This window comes from Podarcis raffonei, chromosome 8, assembly GCF_027172205.1.
Source record: "Podarcis raffonei isolate rPodRaf1 chromosome 8, rPodRaf1.pri, whole genome shotgun sequence".
In the NCBI taxonomy this organism is placed as follows: Eukaryota; Metazoa; Chordata; class Lepidosauria; order Squamata; family Lacertidae; genus Podarcis; species Podarcis raffonei.
Genome location: NC_070609.1, coordinates 7,312,405 through 7,331,870, shown reverse-complemented (window position 1 = coordinate 7,331,870; position 19,466 = coordinate 7,312,405). Strand labels below are relative to the sequence as shown.

The following is a 19,466-nucleotide window of genomic DNA, read 5'->3' as shown; positions in this document are numbered from 1 at the left end:
ATATCTGAAGGGCTGTCACAAAGCAGAATTGAGCAAGCTTGTTTTCTCCTGCTCCGGAGGGTAGAACTCGAACCCATGGCTTCGTGGTAAAAGAAAGGAGATTCCGACTAAACATCTGGAAGAGCTTTCTGGCAGTAAGAGCTGTTTGACAGGGGAACGGTCTCCCACGAGAGGTTGTGGACTCTCCTTCCTTGGAGGTTTTTAAGCAGAGGTTGGACGGCCATCTGTCATGGATGCTATAGTTGAGATTCCTGCATTGCAGAGGGTTGGACTAGATGATTCCTGGGGTACCTTCCAACAGTTCTACGATTCGATGATAGCATTCCCGTGTGCACAACTGTCACTCGAGGGTGCAGTTGTCAAGTGAAGAACATGCATGTGCGAACCAGCTTCGGAGAGGGTTTTATTTGGGGAGGGAAGTGTTGTTTTTTGTGGGTTTTACGGCCTCTCCGACAAGGAAGCTTATAGATGGGCATTAAACCGTAAGACTTTGGTGCGGTTTGATTTGTGGCCCAGCTCAAGTCGTTTGAAAGAGCCCCTCACCTTCCCTCAACTTGCCATCTCCTCTTACCCTCAGGCCTCCACGTTCTCTGCCTATCATTCCCTTAGGTCTCTTCTTCTTGGTCTTCTAGCTACTCCAGCCACCGCCAGCCTGACGCCTTTCAGACATTTTGGACCACAACTCCCTTCGCCTCTGACCGTTCGTCTCATTAGCTGGCTGGCTGGCTGGGAGTTGTTGTTCCAAACATCTGGAAGGCAAGAGGCTGGCCTCTTATGTCCCCACCCCGGCTTTCAGATACCCCAAATCTGAGCTCCTCCTTTCTTGAGCTGCTGTTTCACCTACAGGCCAACTCAGGACTTTTTAGGGGCCCTGTATGTGGGTCCTCCACTTCACCACCGGCCACACCTTCCCAGAAAGTTGTTGTTGTTTAGTCGTTTATTCGTATCCGACTCTTCGTGACCCCCTGGACCAGAGCACGCCAGGCACTCCTGTCTTCCACTGCCTCCCGCAGTTCGGTCAAACTCATGCTGGTAGCTTCGAGAACACTATCCCACCATCTCGTCCTTCTGTCGCCCCCTTCTCCTTGTGCCCTCCATCTTTCCCAACATCAGGGTCTTTTCCAGGGAGTCTTCTCTTCTCATAAGTGGCAAAAGTATTGGAGCCTCAGCTTCAGGAACTGTCCTTCCAGTGAGCACTCAGGGCTGATTTCCTTAAGAATGGATAAGTTTGATCTTCTTGCAGACTCTCAAGAATCTTCTCCAGCACCATAATTCAAAAGCATCAATTCTTCGGCGATCAGCCTTCTTTAGGGTCCAGCTCTCACTTCCATACATCACTACTGGGAAAACCATAGCTTGAACTATACGGACCTTTGTTGGCAAGGTGATGTCTCTGCTTTTATTTTTTGCTCCCCCCCCCCGAAAGTGAACTACTTAAATTACGATTGCTCTTTCCGCTGCAAGCGTGTAAGGTGGGTGGGCCGGCCGGCAAAGCAGCCCCTACCCCAGTGGCAGGGGTCAGGCCGTCGAAGACCCCAGGCACCCCGCAGTTGCGGACGCTGCCCATCTTTGCCACGTAGTGCCCAGGCTTGCCCCCCCCATCTCCCTATAATCCCAAGCTGTGATTGAAGGGCAGACAAAGCCCTGACAGGACAGGCCCTGGCTAAGCTGCTTTCCCTCCGCATCCTCCACTCTTTATTGCCGGATTATGGGATGGGCTGGCAAATCCTCGCCAGTGTAAAAAACGATGGAGGGGTGTCGTGGTGACGGGGGAGAGGGAGAGAGAGAAGGCCTCCGCTCAAAGGCCTCCGCTCATGTTGCCTTGGCAACAGGGAGCAGGTGCCTTGTTTGTTTGCAGCTTCCGGGAAGGAACCCCCCTTCCCCTTCGAGGGAAAGGAAACCCTTTGTATTTGATGAGGTCTGGCCAGGGTGGAGATGCATCTGAAACACAGCCCTCCTGCATTCTTGAAAGCTGAGAGAGCTGCGGATTCTGGCCCACCGAGGGCGGTTTAGGCTCCATGCGCAAATTCCCACCTCTCTGGGCTCTCCGCACGCAGTCGCGCTGCAAGTCGGGACGGCCTTCGCTCCGCCAAGACTGTCTTCCAAGAACAAGTGCGGTGTACTGGTTGGGATGTTGTGCCAGTACCCCGTGAGACCTGGGTTCAAATCCTCCCTGGGCCACGAAGCTCCCTGGGTGAGACCTTAAGGGCTGATCAATGCCTCTCAGCCTAGCCTACCTTTTAGTGTATTTTTGGTCTTTGTTGGAAGCCGCCCAGAGTGGCTGGGGAAACACAGCCAGATGGGCAGGGTACAAATAATAAATTATTATTATTATTATTATTATTATTATTATTATTATTACCTCACACAGGGATGTGGGTGGCGCTGTGGGTTAAACCACAAAGTCTAGGACTTACCGATCAGAAGGTCGGCGGTTCGAATCCCTGCGACAGGGTGAGCTCCCGTTGCTCGGTCCCTGCTCCTGCCAACCTAACAGTTCGAAAGCACCTCAAAGTACAAGTAGATAAATAGGTACCACTCCAGCAGGAAGGTAAATGGCGTTTCCACGCGCTGCTCTGCTTTGCCAGAAGCAGCTTAGTCATGCTGGCCACATGACCCAGAAGCTGTACACCGGCTCTCTCGGCCAATGGAGCGAGAAGAGCGCCGCAACCCCAGAGTCGGTCACGACTGGACCTAATGGTCAGGGGTCCCTTTACCTTTACCTATTACCTCACACGGTTGTTGTGGGGATTCAGCGGGAAGGGGGAGAACCATGTATAGTCCGCCTGCAGCTCCTCAGAGAAAAAGTCGGGGAATAAATACATCTGTCTTATCTCGGGAGACAACGGAGGAGTGCTCTTTTGTGAGTGAAGTCAAACTGCGGGAAGGTTGGAGCGCCAGCTGTTTGCTGTAGAGACCGAAATGGGAGACACATGTTTTGTTGCAGCCGGGGCAGATGAAGGTGTCCGGTTGTTGTGCTGCTGCAGCCACACCATGTCGTCTCTTCTCTCTGCCCTACTCCTGGAGGTCACTTGCAATAAATAAATAAACACATATCTCTTTCCTTCAGGCACACATGTTGAAAACCCAGGTCAGCGATCAAAGGCTTGCAGCTCAATGCTATATGTTTGTTTGTGTGCATGCATGAGCCAGCCCAAGTGGTGTTGGTGCAACTTTGTGGTATTATTATTATTATTATTACAGTGGTTCCTCAGGTTAAGTACTTAATTCGTTCCGGAGGTCCGTTCTTAACCTGAAACTCTTCTTAACCTGAAGCACCACTTTAGCTAATGGGGCCTCCCGCTGCCACCGCGCTGCCAGAGCACTATTTCTGTTCTCATCCTGAAGCAAAGTTCTTAACCTGAAGCACTATTTCTGGGTTAGCGGAGTCCGTAACCTGAAATGTATGTAACCTGAAGTATATGTACCCGAGGTACCACTGTATTATTATATCCTGGGCAACTGGCTGGGTTTGCCCTAGCTAAAACAACTACTTAAGGCAGGGGTTCTCAATTAGCTACCGTATTTTTTGCTCTGTAAGACTCACTTTTCCCTTCTAAAAAGTAAGAGGAAATGTGTGTGCGTCTTATGGAGCGAATGCAGGCTGCGCAGCTATCCCAGAAGCCAGAACAGCAAGAGGGATCGCTGCTTTCACTGCGCAGCGATCCCTCTTGCTGTTCTGGCTTCTGAGATTCAGAGTATTTTTTTTCTTGTTTTCCTCCTCCAAAAACTAGGCGCGTCTTGGGGTCTGGTGCGTCTTATAGAGCGAAAAATACGGTAGTTACTGAGGACTCCCTATTTTTCAAAAGCCAAACTACGGAAAAGGAACAGGAAACTCAGCCTGGGCTGGCCAGCTAGGGAAGCAGATTCAATAGCAGGAAACACTCCTTCTGATAAACCGGCCAGAGCATGGCCTTTACGCTGCAGCCACAATGTGCTTTCGCCCAGATTTATCCAGATTTGGGAGCTGCTGTCTGATTCCCTCCCCCACCCCCAGGCTCAAAGAGGGTCAGGAAAGGAATGAAGCGCCCAACAGGAAGGGGAGCAGGAGGCGAAGGGGCAGTTTCGGAACGGGGAAGGCCTTTAAAAGGCAGGGGAACAAGCAGCAAGGCTAACTGGCAGAAAATTCGGGAGAAATGCTGGATATTAATTTGTCCTTGGTGGTGGATGCCCAAGGGCTCCCAGAGCAGGCATGCTAGTAAGATCTCTCAAGTTCCTAGCCCACAAAGAGGCGAAGGAGCTCATCTACCTGCACATAACAAGGGCAAACACACACTTTTCAGAAAAGCTAGCTGGCTGCTTGCGTTTTATTTTGAAGGGAAAGCAGCGGTGTGGGGCCCAATCCAGACTGTGCTCCAAGCAGCTGCAGGGACTTTCTGCAGGAATCTTGCATGAGTCCTTTGCCCGGATTTTGGCTCCGTGGATCTGTGAAGTGGTCTTAAGTGAGCTTTTAAAATACATTTAAGGGAAAGCATAATTTGGCCTTAAATCACCTGGGCACATCAAAAATCCGATAAGGCATGTGGGGTGGCTATGGGAAGAAATATCTTCCAGTTCACAAAAAGAAAACACAAAAAAAACCCCAACCCTGGTCATTCAGAGGCCATTTTTACTCACCATAAGCGAGTGATTTTTTTGTAAGCTTGTCCTAGGAATACAGGATTGCTTTATACAGTAATGACAATTACCGTATTTTTTGCTCTATAAGACTCACTTTTTCCCTCCTAAAAAGTAAGGGGAAATGTGTGTGCATCTTATGGAGCGAATGCAGGCTGCGCAGCTATCCCAGAAGTCACTGCGCAGCGATCCCTCTTCTTCTTGTTTTCCTCCTCCAAAAACTAGGTGCGTCTTGTGGTCTGGTGCGTCTTATAGAGCGAAAAATACGGCATTTGACTTGTTTTTCGCTTTCTGGATCTCTGTGCAATGGACAGGGAGAAGGAGAGAGGGCTGCGAATGAGTCAGAATTTGTCCTCCCACACCCAGAGACCCTTAACTTCTGCATCACACTGGTCCTAGTGCCATGGCTGTGACTCCAGTCAAACAATTGAGTCCCAACAAATCCTACCCGCCAGGCAGCGGCATAGCTGGCTGCTTGGGTGCCTGGTGCTGTGCATGCGTTCTTCAGCTGGGGGCGGGGCAAGCTGCCCATGGGGGCGGGGCAAGCCAAGGCAGGGCGCACTGCGGGGAGCCTCTCTGCAGCCTCCCCCTCAGCTGTAGGGCGGCTGAGGCAGTGGGCAGACGCAAGCCTCACGCTGCTCGAAAAAGCAGCATGGAGGTTGCAGGCAGTGTGCCCCCCGCCTCCCCCTCAGGAGAGACACATAGCTCAGGCACGCTGCAGGCCCCGCGGTGTGGCGCCCAGTGCCCCCCGCCTCACCTAGCTCCCAGTGGCGTAGGAAGGGGGGTGAGGTACATGCGGGAGTTATTTTTTTTATAAAAAAAAAGTATCGTGAGCCCAATTTTTAAAAATTTATTTTAAAAACACATCTTTTTGCCATTTTGTCACCCCCCTCAGTGATGACACCCAGGGTGGCCTGCACCCCCCCCTTCCAGGCAGAGGCAATTGTGAATTTTATGCTCTGCTCAACAGCTGCCACCCTGTTGGCATAATATATACACACACACACACATATATATACAGACACAGTGGTACCTCAGGTTAAGAACTTAATTCGTTCCGGAGGTCCGTTCTTAACCTGAAACTGTTCTTAACCTGAAGCACCACTTTAGCTAATGGGGTCTCCCACTGCTGCTGCGCGATTTCTGTTCTCATCCTGAAGCAAAGTTCTTAACCCGAGGTACCATTTCTGGGTTAGTGGAGTCTGTAAACTGAAGTGTCTGTAACCCGAAGCGTGTGTAACCCGAGGTACCACTGTGTGTGTGTGTGTGTGTGTGTGTGTGTATATATGTGTGTATATATATATATACGGGCAAAAGATTCCTGCATTGGAGGGCTGTGGCCTTCCACTCTACAATTCCACAAGTCTATGATTCTGTAGCCATAAGGTTGTGGCCCACATTCTGGGACTTGTTTTCTCCCATTCAGGAATATGCTCCCATGCATCTCCTTCGACGCCATTGACTTGATGCTGTTTCCATTGATTCCCACCCAGCGTAGTCCTTGTGCAATTCAAGAGCCGAATTTCCCCATGTCGCCGCATTGCCTCTTCCAGACTCCCTGTTTATTGAGCATTCGTCTCGGCTTGCTTGATAAATGTTTGTGGGAGGGAGGTTATATGACACCAGCTCTGTACTGAGCATTCGTTCTGATTTGTTTGCGGAAAGGTGTGTATATATGTGTGTGTGTGTGTGTGTGTGTGTGTGTGTGTGTATCTAATTTGTTTACTGCCCTTAATCTGTAGATCAGGGCGCGGTTCACAGGTTAGATGACATCACATCAAGCAGTTTTTTTTCCTTTTCCTTTTTTTAAAGAAATGCTTTTATTAACAAATTCCACATTACAAATTGTCAAAACGTATCATATTCATTATTTTCCCCCTTTTTCTCCCACCCCCTTCAAACCCTCCCTCGCCCCCAGAGACTTTCCTCTCTCTGATTTCTCAGCACATATTACTCTCTGCATGTTGTAAAGTTATACATGTTCTTACATTATCTATCTACCACGTTATCAACTAACAAATATGTTTATTCAAAACCTGCCAAGGAGTCCAATTCATTTTATTGTCTTTTTAGATAAGTTGTGAAAAGCTCCCCATTCTTCCTTAAAGTCACAGTTGTCCTTGCCCCGCAATTTGTATGTCAATTTAGCCAACTCTGTGTAGCTCATCAATTCTTTCTTTCGTTGGGACATCAAGCAGTTTTCATCTCACATTTCCCTCCCCTTTCCGTAATGCAGGATGTTGAATTTTATTTTATTTTTTTGAGAGAGAAAAAGTGGGTTTGTTGTGCAAAAGCACCAACTCCACAAATCGTGCGGCAAAAATTTGCCGGCATGTGAGTGAATCCGAACGAAGTTTGGAAGCGGCTCACCTGCCGCACGCTGGGGAAAGTTTGGGGATGTTCTTGGGTCCACACAGCTGCGGGAGGCACAAAATTCCTGCCAGGAGCACCATGGCAGCCCAACTTGGCCCTGCAGGGTGGCGTGGGGGGGGGATACCCCCTTCTGCCTCCCCTCCCCCTAATTTAGCCCTCTTCCGGCAGCTGTCTGGGTTATCCAAAGGGGCCTTGTGTGCTTTGATAGCTTAGATCCCTGTTCTATTTCTCTCTCCCTCTCAGAGGCTAAGAATATGCCAGGATCCCTCCACACCCCTTCCTATTTATCCAGTGCTGACTAACACTTGGCTGGGCCAGTCCTATTGTTCCCGGGAAAGTGCAGCCCTTGTTGTTGGTAGCTTTTGTGGGATGGTGGAGAAGGCAGGGGGCAGGCAGTGGGTCCTTTGGCTTACCACCTCTGCAGTCTCTGCTGCTCTGCAGGGCCTTGAAGAGTCAGGCAGAGGACCGGGACAGGTAGATAATGTGCTCTCCTCTTTTTTTTACCCTGGGGATAACTCATAGCTGTCAAATTTTTCTTTTTTTGCGGGAAATTCCCTTAATCCAGTGCCGTTTCCCGCTGCTTCCCGCTGCTAACCCAGATTGTTAGATGTCCCGTAGACTGTCCCTGGGACAGGTGAGGCTGCTGATCCCTTAATTTCAAATCTGAAAGTTGGTAGCTATGGGATAACTGAAGTCTTATAAATAAGTATATAAATAATTTTCACAAAAGTTATTCTGACAAACACCGTATTTTTCGCTCTATAAGATGCACCAGACCACAAGACGCACCTAGTTTTTGGAGGAGGAAAACAAGAAAAAAAATATTCAGAATCTCAGAAGCCAGAACAGCAAGAGGGATCGCTGCGCAGTGAAAGCAGCAATCCCTCTTGCTGTTCTGGCTTCTGGGATAGCTGCGCAGCCTGCATTCGCTCCATGAGACGCACACACATTTCCCCTTACTTTTTAGGAGGGAAAAAGTGAGTCTTACAGAGCAAAAAATACGGTATTTTAAAAGAGCCATTTCAGACCAGGTTGCTTAAAAGGAAAGGGGGATAAGGGGGTTGAAAACGCAGCCTCAAGCCAAGGACTCTCGATTGACTTACGTACACAGCTGCTCTTATAGTCTTATAGAGCAAAAAATATGGTAATTTTATTTCAAGGCTTGAACCGTATCTGCATATAAAGACTAAATGGAAAATACAGTGGTACCTCTGGTTACGTACTTGTTCCGGAGGTCCGTTCTTAAACTGAAACTGTTCTTAACCTGAAGCACCACTTTAGCTAATGGGGACTCCTGCTGCTGCCGCGCAATTTCTGTTTTCATCCTGAAGCAAAGTTCTTAACCCGAAGTACTATTTCTGGGTTAGCGGTGTCTGTAACCTGAAGCGTATGTAACCCGAGGTACCACTATAGATAAATATGCTGACCGAGGCCCCCTTTGGAATCAGAGGTCCGGGCCAAGTGGCCCATATGGCCCCCCCTCTGTCCTAGCCTGCTGCTCTGTGGTCACCCATGTTGAGCTCATAGCTGTCAACCTTTCCTTTTTTTGTGGGAAATCCCCTTATTCCAGCTCCGTTTCCCGCTGCTCTCCTGGATTGTTAGATATCCCGTAGACTGTCCCTGGGACAGGTGAGGCTGCTGATCCCTTATTTTCGAGGCTGAAAGTTGACAGCTATGGTTGAGCTGCTTATAGGAAAGCGAAAGAGGAGCCCTGCTCCTTCAGCATCCTGGCCGGCTGGCTAGCCGTATGCCTCCTGGAAGATCGCAAGAAAAGGACAACAGCAGCCACACACACACACACACACACACACACACTCACACACACACACACACACACACACACTCACACACACACACCCTCCGTTTCTCTGTTCCCAGCATTACAAGTCCTCCAAGGTAGACTGTCCCTAAACTCAGAGGCTCCATTTCCTTTAACGCAGCTACTGGCATCCAGGAACGCGGCTGTCAACAAACGGCCGCACCGGAAGCAAGTTGAGGGGATGCACATCCAGGTGAAAGTTGGAAACATGAGTCACGCGTATGGATTTAAAACAGGCGCTTAGTTGAAAGGAAGTGGCGGTTGTGTGTGTGTGTGTGATCCGCTGTTTGTTAGCCTGAATGGATGGCTAAAGTATGCTGAACATGCGAGGGGGGGGTGTTCCTTCATCAGTGCTTGCCAAAGGGGCTGGAGCCATGCAAGACACCTGGTGGCTTTGGAACGACCAACATCTTCTTTGAAGTGTGTTTTCTGAAGATAATGTGTGCATTGGAAGGAATTGGGACCGGACAAATTCATGGAAGATAAGGGATCAATGGCTACTAAGGTTGTTGTTGTTTAGTCATTTAGTCGTGTCCGACTCTTCGTGACCCCCTGGACCAGAGCACGCCAGGCCCTCCTGTCTTCCACTGCCTCCCGCAGTTTGCTCAAACTCATGCTGGTAGCTTTGAGAACACTGTCCAACCATCTTGTCCTCTGTCGTCCCCTTCTCCTTGCGCCCTCCATCTTTCCCAACATCAGGGTCTTTTCCAGGGAGTCTTCTCTTCTCATGAGGTGGCCAAAGTCTTGGAGCCTCAGCTTCAGGTTCTGTCCTTCCAGTGAGCACTCAGGGCTGATTTCCTTCAGAATGGAGAGGTTTGATCTTCTTGCCGTCCATGGGACTCTCAAGAGTCTCCTCCAGCACCATAATTCAAAAGCATCAATTCTTCGGCGATCAGCCTTCTTTATGGTCCAGCTCTAACTTCCATACATCACTACTGGGAAAACCAGAGCTTTAACTAATAATAAATAGGACTGCCTAAAAAGAGAGGTAGGGACACGGGTGGCGCTGTGATCTAAACTATGCTTACCAGATTTTTTTCAATGAATCTGGGGACACTTTTCAACTTCAATGGATTTTGTATGGGGACTGATTTGTAAATCCGGGGACTGTCCCCAGGAAGTGGGGACGTCTGGTAACCTTAGTCTAAACCACAGAGCCTAGGGCTTGCTGATCGGAAGGTCTGCAGTTCGAATTCCTGCCACGGGGTGAGCTCCTATTGCTCGGTCCCAGCTCCTGCCCACCTAGCAGTTCAAAAGCACATCAAGTGCAAGTAGATAAATAGGTACCACTCTGGTGGGAAGGTAAACAGCGTTTCCGTGCGCTGCTCTGGTTCGCCAGAAGTGGCTTAGTCATGCTGGCCACATGACCCAGAAAAACTGTCTGTGGACAAACGCCGGCTCCCTCAGCCAGTAAAGCGAAATGAGCGCCACAACCCCAGAGTCGTTTGTGACTGGACTAACGGTCAGGGGTACCTTTACTTTTACCCTTAAAATGAGAGGTGCTCAAGTGAACATCTGCCCCACCCCAGAGACTCTGGCTGAGAATGTATTTCCAGATTCCTGCCAATTCTTTGGTGGGCAGGAATCGATTGCCACCAGGGAAGGATTTAGGTTTGATGAGGCCCTAAGCTACTGAAGGTAATGGGGCCCTTTCTATGTCCAGCTGTCCTTTGTCAACAACAAATTGTTGCTGTTTTTTGTGTTGAATATATGCTATATAGTAATTTATGGACCTAATAGGTATCTAAAGCACATGTTGCTATGCTACCAGTCCATGCAGAATGTAGGCACCCTATATATAGAAAGGAGCAAACCCGTGATATTTTAGGGAGCAGGCTAGCAGGCGGGGCCCATGACTTACATCATAGGGGCCAACACAACACAAAACACTGTTGCTGTATATAGGTTTTATTTTATCTTATTTTTATCTTATATTTTGGAAATGTGCATCCAGGTTTTTCCCCTTAAATCTTTTTTTGGGGGGCCCAAGAGAGTGTGGCCCTAAGCTATAGCTTTTTTAGCTTATACATAAATCCGGCACTGATTGCACACTCTGCACCTGCTCAGAGATAGCCTTTCTCCTTGGTAACCACCTGGGGTTAAACCCTGGCTTCCTACGCCACCCCTCCCCATCTGAAAAGAAAGCTACTGGGGCTGAAGCCTAGGAGGGCTAGTCTTTTTCTGGCTCAGTTTATTTTTGTGTTGTACGCAGACCCTCCTTGCTCAACGGAAACCAGCTTTCCACCCACCCTTCTTAGCAGGCGAGGGGACGAGGCTTTGCTTCTGCAGACAAATTTGGCGTTTCCCATTTGCCCCGGTTGCCCAGGTGACGGTCTCCCTCCCTCCCCCACTGAGTGAGCTGCATTCCTCCTTTTTTTTTGCAGAGGAGGGGGCTCCTCTGGTCCCTGGGAAGACAAGCCCTTGAGGCCTGCAGCAGCAGCAGCAGATTGCAAGGTGGCAATGGGGGAAAGGAGGAGGAGGAGGAGGCTGCTGTGGGTTGCCATGGCAACTCTGTGGCAGAGATGTATTGTTGAGGCAGCAGCTATGGGGAAGGCAGGGAGGAGAAGCAGAAGATGCTGCTGGCTTTAGGATGCTGTGCGCGTGTGTGTTGTGTTGGAGAATGTGAGCACTCAGCCTTCTGGTATCCATGGTGCTGGCGCTTGGCCTTCTCAGGTGGCCTAAAACATTCCCCTTTTTTTGTTCCTGTGTACACACACACACACACACACACACACACACACACACCCTCTGATACTTGCTTGCTCACTCTCTTCCCTCAGTCAATGCGATAAAAGGCAGGCTGCATTTTTATAAATAGCCGTCTAAGGACAGGAGTCCACTCTTTGCTTTTTACGAACCGCAGCAGCCAGCACAATTTTCTAGGGACCAGCTAGCAGAGGACGGGGAACGGCAGAACAGACTTCTGGTTGCACTCGAGGGGCCACCTCCCAGACCCCTGTTTTTGTGCATTGGGGGCTCCTGGGTTCCCCTGGGCTTTTGAACCTGCGATGTGGCCAACTGCGGGAAACCAGCAAGCAGTATCTGAGCACAAGAGCCCTTTGTGGCTTCTGCCAATTTCAGAGGCCTCTTACTGTAGAAGCAAGGCATAGCCTCCATGGCTAGGAGCCATCAATAGCCCTCTCCTCCTCAAATGTTCCCCAATCCTCTTTCTTAAAAGAATATATGTTTCCCATAATTTTACAGTTACTATCACTTATCATATAATAACAACAACAACAATTTATTTGGACTATAAATCCCACCAGACCCTGGAGATTATGGGAGTTGTATTCCAGAACCTGTAGGCAGGTAGGCAAAGGCCTTGATCCTTTGACGGTCCCACCATCAGTAATGGGCCAGAAGGACCAGGGATCTGACTCACTACACAAGGCACCTTGAAGTGCTCATGTGTTTCAATTATTATTATTAATAATAATAATAATAATAATAATACCCCGTCCATCTGGCCAGGCCTCCCCAGCCACTCTGGGCGGCTTCCAACAGTATATTAAAACACAATAAAACATCAAACATGGAAACTTCCCTAAACAGGGCTGCCTTCAGATGCCTTCTAAAAGTCAGATAGTTGTTTCTTTCCTTGACATCTGATGGGAGGGCGTTCCACAGGGTGGGTGCCACTACTGAGAAGGCCCTCTGCCTGGTTCCCTGTAATTTGGCTTCTCGCAATGAGGGAACTGCCAGAAGGCCCTCAGCGCTGGACCTCAGCATCCGGGCAGAATGATGGGGGTAGAGACGCTCCTTTAGATATACTGGACTGAGGCCGTTTAGGGCTTTAAAGGTCAGCACCAACACTTTGAATTGTGCTCGGAAACGTACTGGGAGCCATTGCAGGTCTTTCAAGACCAGTGTTATGTGGTCTCGGCGGCCGCCCCCAGTCACCAGTCTATATTCTTTGACTTCCCCACACATCCCTCCATGGGTTCCTGTTGAGCTGCATCTCCTTAATTTTTACCCCTCTTCTAGTGGTTTCTAACTTCTGCTCATATATCTAGCCCCACTTGGAAATAATCTGGTTACAGTGGAACCTCAGGTTGTGGACGTAATCTGTAACAGAGGCACGTCCGCAACCCGTAGCGTTCACAAATAGAAGCGGTGCGTCTGCGCAAGAGCGTGGCACGATTTATCGCTTCTGTGCATGTGCGAGCGGCGAAAACTGGAAGTAACCCCTTCCGGTACTTCTGGGTTTGCCGCGGTGTGCAACCCGAAAACACGTAACCAGAAGCAATCGTATCATGAGGTATGACTGTATTATATTTCTTTAAGCATTCCCCAAAGTATTCCTACTCCTCTCTTATATCCTGATTCCTTGTCCTTGCAGTCAACATTGCTAATTCTGAATATTCTATTAACTTGTTCCGCCATTCTTCTTTCATATGACTTTTTTGTCCTTCCACCTTTGAGCATAAATAATTGTGGCCGTTGCCGTTGCATATAGGAAGAGATATCAAGTACTTTCTTAGGTATTTCACCCTCTATAATATTCAATAAGATCATCTCTGGGTTTTTTGTTTTGTTTTGGAATGAGAGCTTTAACATCCTTTTTACCTCTGAATACAACATGTCCCAATACTCTTTAGCTTTTTTACAGCCCCACCACATGTGTACGAATGTTCCCTCTGTCTCTTCGCCTTTCCAAAATAGTTTAGCTCCTTTTTAATGAATTCGTCCAGTCCTCTTTTAAAGCCATCCCAGTTGGGGGCCGTTCCTGCCGCTTCTGGGAGGGAGTCCCATAGTTTAAGAAATATTGCTTCTCCTTGGTGTCTTGTCAGTACAAAGCAACAGCAGGAGGAAGGGTTCTGGCTGTGCAGCAGAGAACACACTTCGCTTGCAGAAAGTCTCAGGTTCTGCGAGGGAGCTCAGTCAGTAGAGCATGAGAAGCTTATTTTCAGGGTTGTGGATTCGAGCCCCACGTTGGGCAAAATATTCCTGAACTGCAGGGGGTTGGACTAGATTGTTCTTGTGGTCCCCTCTAGCTCTATGAGTCTGTGATTCAATACCTGGTCTCTCTAGGTAAGGCTGGCAGAGACTCCTGCCTGAAACCCTGGAAAGGTGGTGCCAGCCAGTGTAGACAGTACTGGACTACATGGGCCATCTGTCCAACTTTGTACTGTGGTACCTCGGGTTAAGAACTTAATTCGTTCTGGAAGTCCGTTCTTAACCTGAAACTGTTCTTAACCTGAAGCACCACTTTAGCTAATGGGGCCTCCCGCTGCCGCTGCTGCGCGATTTCTGTTCTCATCCTGAAGCAAAGTTCTTAACCTGAGGTTCTATTTCTGGGTTAGCGGAGTCTGTAACCTGAAGCGTCTGTAACCCGAGGTACCACTGTATAAGGCCTCCCACCCAGAGGAGTGAATGGCTGCCATTTGTCAGAATGGACTGGCGGACATCAAGTGAACAGGGGAACTCATTGCTACTGGATGGGATGGGTCTTTCAGGTCTTTTGCTTCCTCTTCCAATGGGAGGAGCCATCTCTCTCTCTCTCTCTCTCTCTCTCTCTCTCTCTCTCTCTCTCCTCTCCCCCCCTCCCCCCAGTCTGCCCTGACTATTGGCACAGTCTTTTTTCTGTGGATAAATTTCCTCCATATTTTTTTTTATCGCCAGCCTTATCTTTGGTCAATAGTTTTGCCTCTTTCTTCTTTTTCTGTGGTATTATTGTCTGTAGAGACTTCCTTCATTTTTTAATAGGTTCTCTTTTATAGCTTACCCCCCACCCCTCCTGGTATAATGTGCTTGAAAACCTTTTCTTGTGTTTTCCTGCTTTCCCGGGTCTCTTCAGTTGTGTACTTTTGGTGTGTGTGCTTTCTCCTTGCGCTTTCTTAATCTGGCGTGGCTGCTTAGTGGTGGCCCCTCAATACTTACCAAGTGCACTGCCGTTTTCCTCTCAGGGAATGTCCTTGAGGCTCTGCCCCCTGATTTTTCATCGCCTTTTAAAGGTAAAGGTAAAGGTACCCCTGCCCGTACGGGCCAGTCTTGCCAGACTCTAGGGTTGTGCGCTCATCTCACTCTAGAGGCCGGGAGCCAGCGCTGTCCGCAGACACTTCCGGGTCACGTGGCCAGCGTGACAAGCTGCATCTGGCGAGCCAGCGCAGCACACGGAACGCCGTTTACCTTCCCGCTAGTAAGCGGTCCCTATTTATCTACTTGCACCCGAGGGTGCTTTCGAACTGCTAGGTTGGCAGGCGTGGGACCGAACGATGGGAGCGCACCCCGCCGCGGGGATTCGAACCGCCGACCATATGATCGGCAAGTCCTAGGTGCTGAGGTTTTACCCACAGTGCCACCCACGTCCTCATCGCCTTTTAGCAAGGGGGAAACTTCTCAGAATCTCCTCGACAGCTCCCACCATACCTGTCAAGCGGGACTGTCGGCATTCAAACTTCACCCTCTAATTTTTCCGCCCTCGGTTTTGTCCGAGGGAACATTTTAAAGGTTTTCTCCCCTTCCTTATTTCCTCCTGCCTTTCAGAGTGTGTGCATGTGTGTTTGGGGGAAACTTCAAGAAAAACCGGAGGTGCAGTAAAGCACTAAAGCCTGATGAGTTTCTGGAGTACAGGGGGGTTCAGAAATGGGAATGGAATTTGTTCTTGTTGCTGTTTAGTCATTTAGTCGTGTCCGACTCTTCGTGACCCCCTGGACCAGAGCACGCCAGGCACTCCTGTCTTCCACTGCCTCCCGAAGTTTGGTCAAACTCATGCTGGCAGCTTCGAGAACACTGTCCAACCATCTCGTCCTCTGTCGTCCCCTTCTCCTTGTGCCCTCCATCTTTCCCAACATCAGGGTCTTTTCCAGGGAGTCTTCTCTTCTCATGAGGTGGCCAAAGTCTTGGAGCCTCAGCTTCAGGATCTGTCCTTCCAGTGAGCACTCAGGGCTGATTTCCTTCAGAATGGAGAGGTTTGATCTTCTTGCAGTCCATGGGACTCTCAAGAGTCTCCTCCAGCACCAGAATTCAAAAGCATCCATTCTTCGGCGATCAGCCTTCTTTATGGTCCAGCTCTCACTTCCATACATCACTAATAGAATATTCCAAAAGAGGGCATCGCTGGCTGGAGAGAACCTGGAAGAGAAGCACTCCACTCCATACCTTTCTTGCCCTGATCCGGCCACAGTGATCCACGCGACGGTCACCTCCAGGCTTGATTATTGTAACTCGCTCTACGCAGGGCTGCCCTTTAAGCTGACCCAGAAAATCCAGCAGGTGCAAAAAGCCGTGGTGAGGCTCTTTACAGGGTCCTTGCCGCGGGATCACATTCATCCAGTGCTTCACCAACTGCACTGGCTCCCAGTGGAGTACAGGGTCAGGTTTAAGGTGCTGGTTTTGACCTTTAAAGCCCTACGTGGCCTAGGACCCACGTACCTACGGGACCACCTCTCCTGGTATGTCCCATGGAGGACCTTACAGTCTTCGAACAAAAACATATTGGAGCTCCCGGGCCACAGGGAGGTTAGGCTGGCCTCAACCAGGGCCAGGGCCTTTTCAGTACTGGCCCCGACTTGGTGGAACGCTCTGTCACAAGAGACCAGGGCCCTGCAGGACTTGACATCTTTCCGCAGGGCCTGCAAGACAGAGCTGTTCCGTCTGGCCTTTGGTTTGGACTCGGTCTGACCCTTTATGTTTCCCTCCCCTTATGGTTTTGATCCATGGGCTACTTTTAAAATGAGGCTGCATTTTAAATTGTATTTTAACCTCTATTTCAAATTGTGTCCCCCCCCTCATTATGTTTTATTGTAATTTTACTGGTGTTAGCTGCCCTGAGCCCGGCTCTGGCCGGGGAGGGCGGGGTACAAATAAAATTTATTATTTATTATTATTATAACATTTGTAGTCTGTTAGTATTTGTAGTGCTCAAAGCATGACACCTTTACAGCATTCCCTTCCACTGGGTTCGGTTGTCTCCTTCCTTCTGCCTTGTTCCTTTGTTGTCGTGATAAGGGGAGAGACCATAGACCAGTGACAGAGCCATGCAGTCCTGGCAAACACCTTTCTGTGCTCACCAGAGGAGACAATACTGACCTAAAGCCTGTCCTGTGGAACTCTCTGCCTATAGATGCTCACCAGGAACTGTCCCTGCCTTCTTTTGAGTGTCCTTTAAAAACTGGGCCATCTAGCCAGGCCTTCGCAAGATGATTTTTCCCTTTAAACCAGCCAGCATCTACTGATGTTTCACGGATGTTTTGAATTAGGTTTTATAGATATTTAAAGACTGGCATTTAAAATGGCATGTTATACGTTGTAAGCGGCCTGGTGATATTTTAAGAAAGAGCGGGTGGTACATTTTCAAATAATTATAAATAAACAAATGGACAATTAGCCCAAACTGGTATAAGGCATCTTCTGTTACTCACTTGCTCTCAGTCTTCTGCACTAAAGTGCCTTCATCCTATTCCCTTGTCAATCTTCTCCTCCTTACAAGAACACTGTCTGTCTGTCTGTCTGTCTGTCTGTCTGAACTTCCATTCTTTGTACCCTCCTTTTTCAGCTGAGAGAATAGTAATAATAATAATAATAATAATAATAATAATAATAATAATAAATATTTATACACCGCCCTTTCCAGTTTAAAAACTGGGCTCAGTTTTTAACTGACAGTTAACAGCAAATACAGTGGTACCTCGGGTTTCGTACTTAATTCGTTCCGGAGGTCCGTTGTTAACCTGAAACCGTTCTTAACCTGAGGTACCACTTTAGCTAATGGGGCCTCCAGCTGCCACCGTGCCGGCGCCGCACAAGTTCTGTTCTCATCCTGAAGCAAAGTTCTTAACCTGAAGCACTATTTCTGGGTTAGCGGAGTCTGTAACCTGAAGCGTCTGTAACCTGAAGCATATGTAACCTGAGCTACCACTGTATAAAAGACTGATTAAAATACAACTTACAAACAGCATAAAACAGCATAGAATACAACATAAAATGCAGCATCAATATCAATAAAATTCTAAAATTCAGGGGTTATTTTGGGGGGACGACGACAAAAAAGCATCAACAAAAACTCAGTCAGTAGACACTGAATGATCACCAGGGCTAACTGGCCAAGTTGGTCCTACTAGGGCCAGCAAAGAGACCAGGGAGACCCAAGCCTCAGGCCAGCCCCACCTGTGGGGTCGTCATCCTGCAGCCCCTGCAATTCCATTTAAAAACCTCTCAATTGTTTTCTCCCCAATGCAGGGACCACGGAGCGCGTGTGTCTGGTTCAAGGCACAGCGGAAGCTCTCAACGCCGTCCACAACTTCATTGCCGAAAAGGTCCGGGAGATCCCCCAGTCCGTAGTGAAGCCAGAATCAGTCAATATCCTGCAGCCTCAGACAACCATGAATCCTGACCGAGCCAAGCAGGTGAGCGAGCACGGGAGCAAATCGCTTGTTTGTTTGGGAGCTGGGAGCTTCAGGTAAAAGGTAAAGGGACCCCTGACCATTAGGTCCAGTCGTGTCCGACTCTGGGGTTGCGGCGCTCATCTCACTTTATTGGCCAAGGGAGCCGGAGTACAGCTTCCGGGTCATGTGGCCAGCAAGACTAAGCCACTTCTGGCGAACCAGAGCAGCGCACGGAAACGGCGTTTACTTTCCCGCCGGAGCGGTACCTATTTATCTACTTGCACTAGTGTGCTTTCAAACTGCTAGATCGGCAGGAGCTGGGACCGAGCAACGGGAGCTCACCCCGTCGCGGGGATTCGAACCGCCGACCTTCTGATCGGCAAGCCCTAGGCTCTGTGGTTTAACCCACAGCACCACCCGCGTCCCTGGGAGCTTCAGAGAGCCCCTTAAAAATTATAAGGGAATCTCCGCTGGATCAGGCCAAAGGCCAGCCTGTTTCAGAGGCAGGGAACCTTAGTCCTGGGTGCCAAATGTGGCAGCTCCCTGGGATCACCTATCTGAGGGTTGCCATAGCTCACAAAGCGAAAATCCAGACAGAAAGTCGTTGACTTTTTCAGGCAAAGCTGTTGAGCTTTTTAGTTTAGTGATGGCCGAAGCTGACCAAATGAGCTATTTTTAAGGAAATTCATCGCAAATTTCAAGGAGTTTCAAGGAAATTCACCAGATTCCCTCTCCCCACACACCGCACCAACTCTACTTCGCACCCCAAGTGGTTTTTGCATGGCTGGAATGTGTCCTTCAACTCTGATAACATCCCTTGCTTGTCTGAAAGAGGGTTGTTTGTGTGTGTAGAAATCAGCTTACTGTACGAAGGTGAAAATGGATATTCCTTTCCCCTCCCACTTTTGGCTCAGGCCCCTACCATCACTTTCATGTGACCCTCAAAAGGTCGTCTAAAAGAAAATTCGGCCCTCAAGCTGATATGTGTTCCCTAGCCCCGGTCTTTCCCCACATCCTCTGTTTGATAGTTCCCACCAGAAGAACAACACAAAGGCAACAGACCATCCTCTGATATGTGTCCCCAGGAGCTGGTACAGTGGTACCTCAGGTTAAGTACTTAATTTGTTCCGGAGGTCCGTATTTAACCTGAAACTGTTCTTAACCTGAAGCACCACTTTAGCTAATGGGGCCTCCTGCTGCTGCCACACCACCAGAACACGATTTCTGTTCTCATCGTGAAGCAAAGTTCTTAACCTGAAGCACTATTTCTGGGTTAGCGGAGTCTGTAACCTGAAGCGTATGTAACCCGAGGTACCACTGTATTGCATTTC

General features: G+C 49.0%; 2 protein-coding genes across 2 annotated transcripts in view; both read left to right on the top strand.

Moving 5' to 3' along the window:
* Positions 1-19,466, top strand: part of NOVA2 (NOVA alternative splicing regulator 2) — a 67,607-nt gene that overhangs the window by 30,364 nt on the left and 17,777 nt on the right. Inside the window, exon 3 of the mRNA XM_053401849.1 lies at positions 17,990-18,156. Coding sequence (XP_053257824.1) covers positions 17,990-18,156 — 167 coding nt within the window. The remainder of the gene's footprint in view (positions 1-17,989; positions 18,157-19,466) is intronic.
* Positions 14,795-19,466, top strand: part of CCDC61 (coiled-coil domain containing 61) — a 107,444-nt gene continuing 102,772 nt past the window's right edge. Inside the window, exon 1 of the mRNA XM_053401854.1 lies at positions 14,795-14,948. The gene's annotated coding sequence lies outside the window, so the exon portion shown is untranslated. The remainder of the gene's footprint in view (positions 14,949-19,466) is intronic.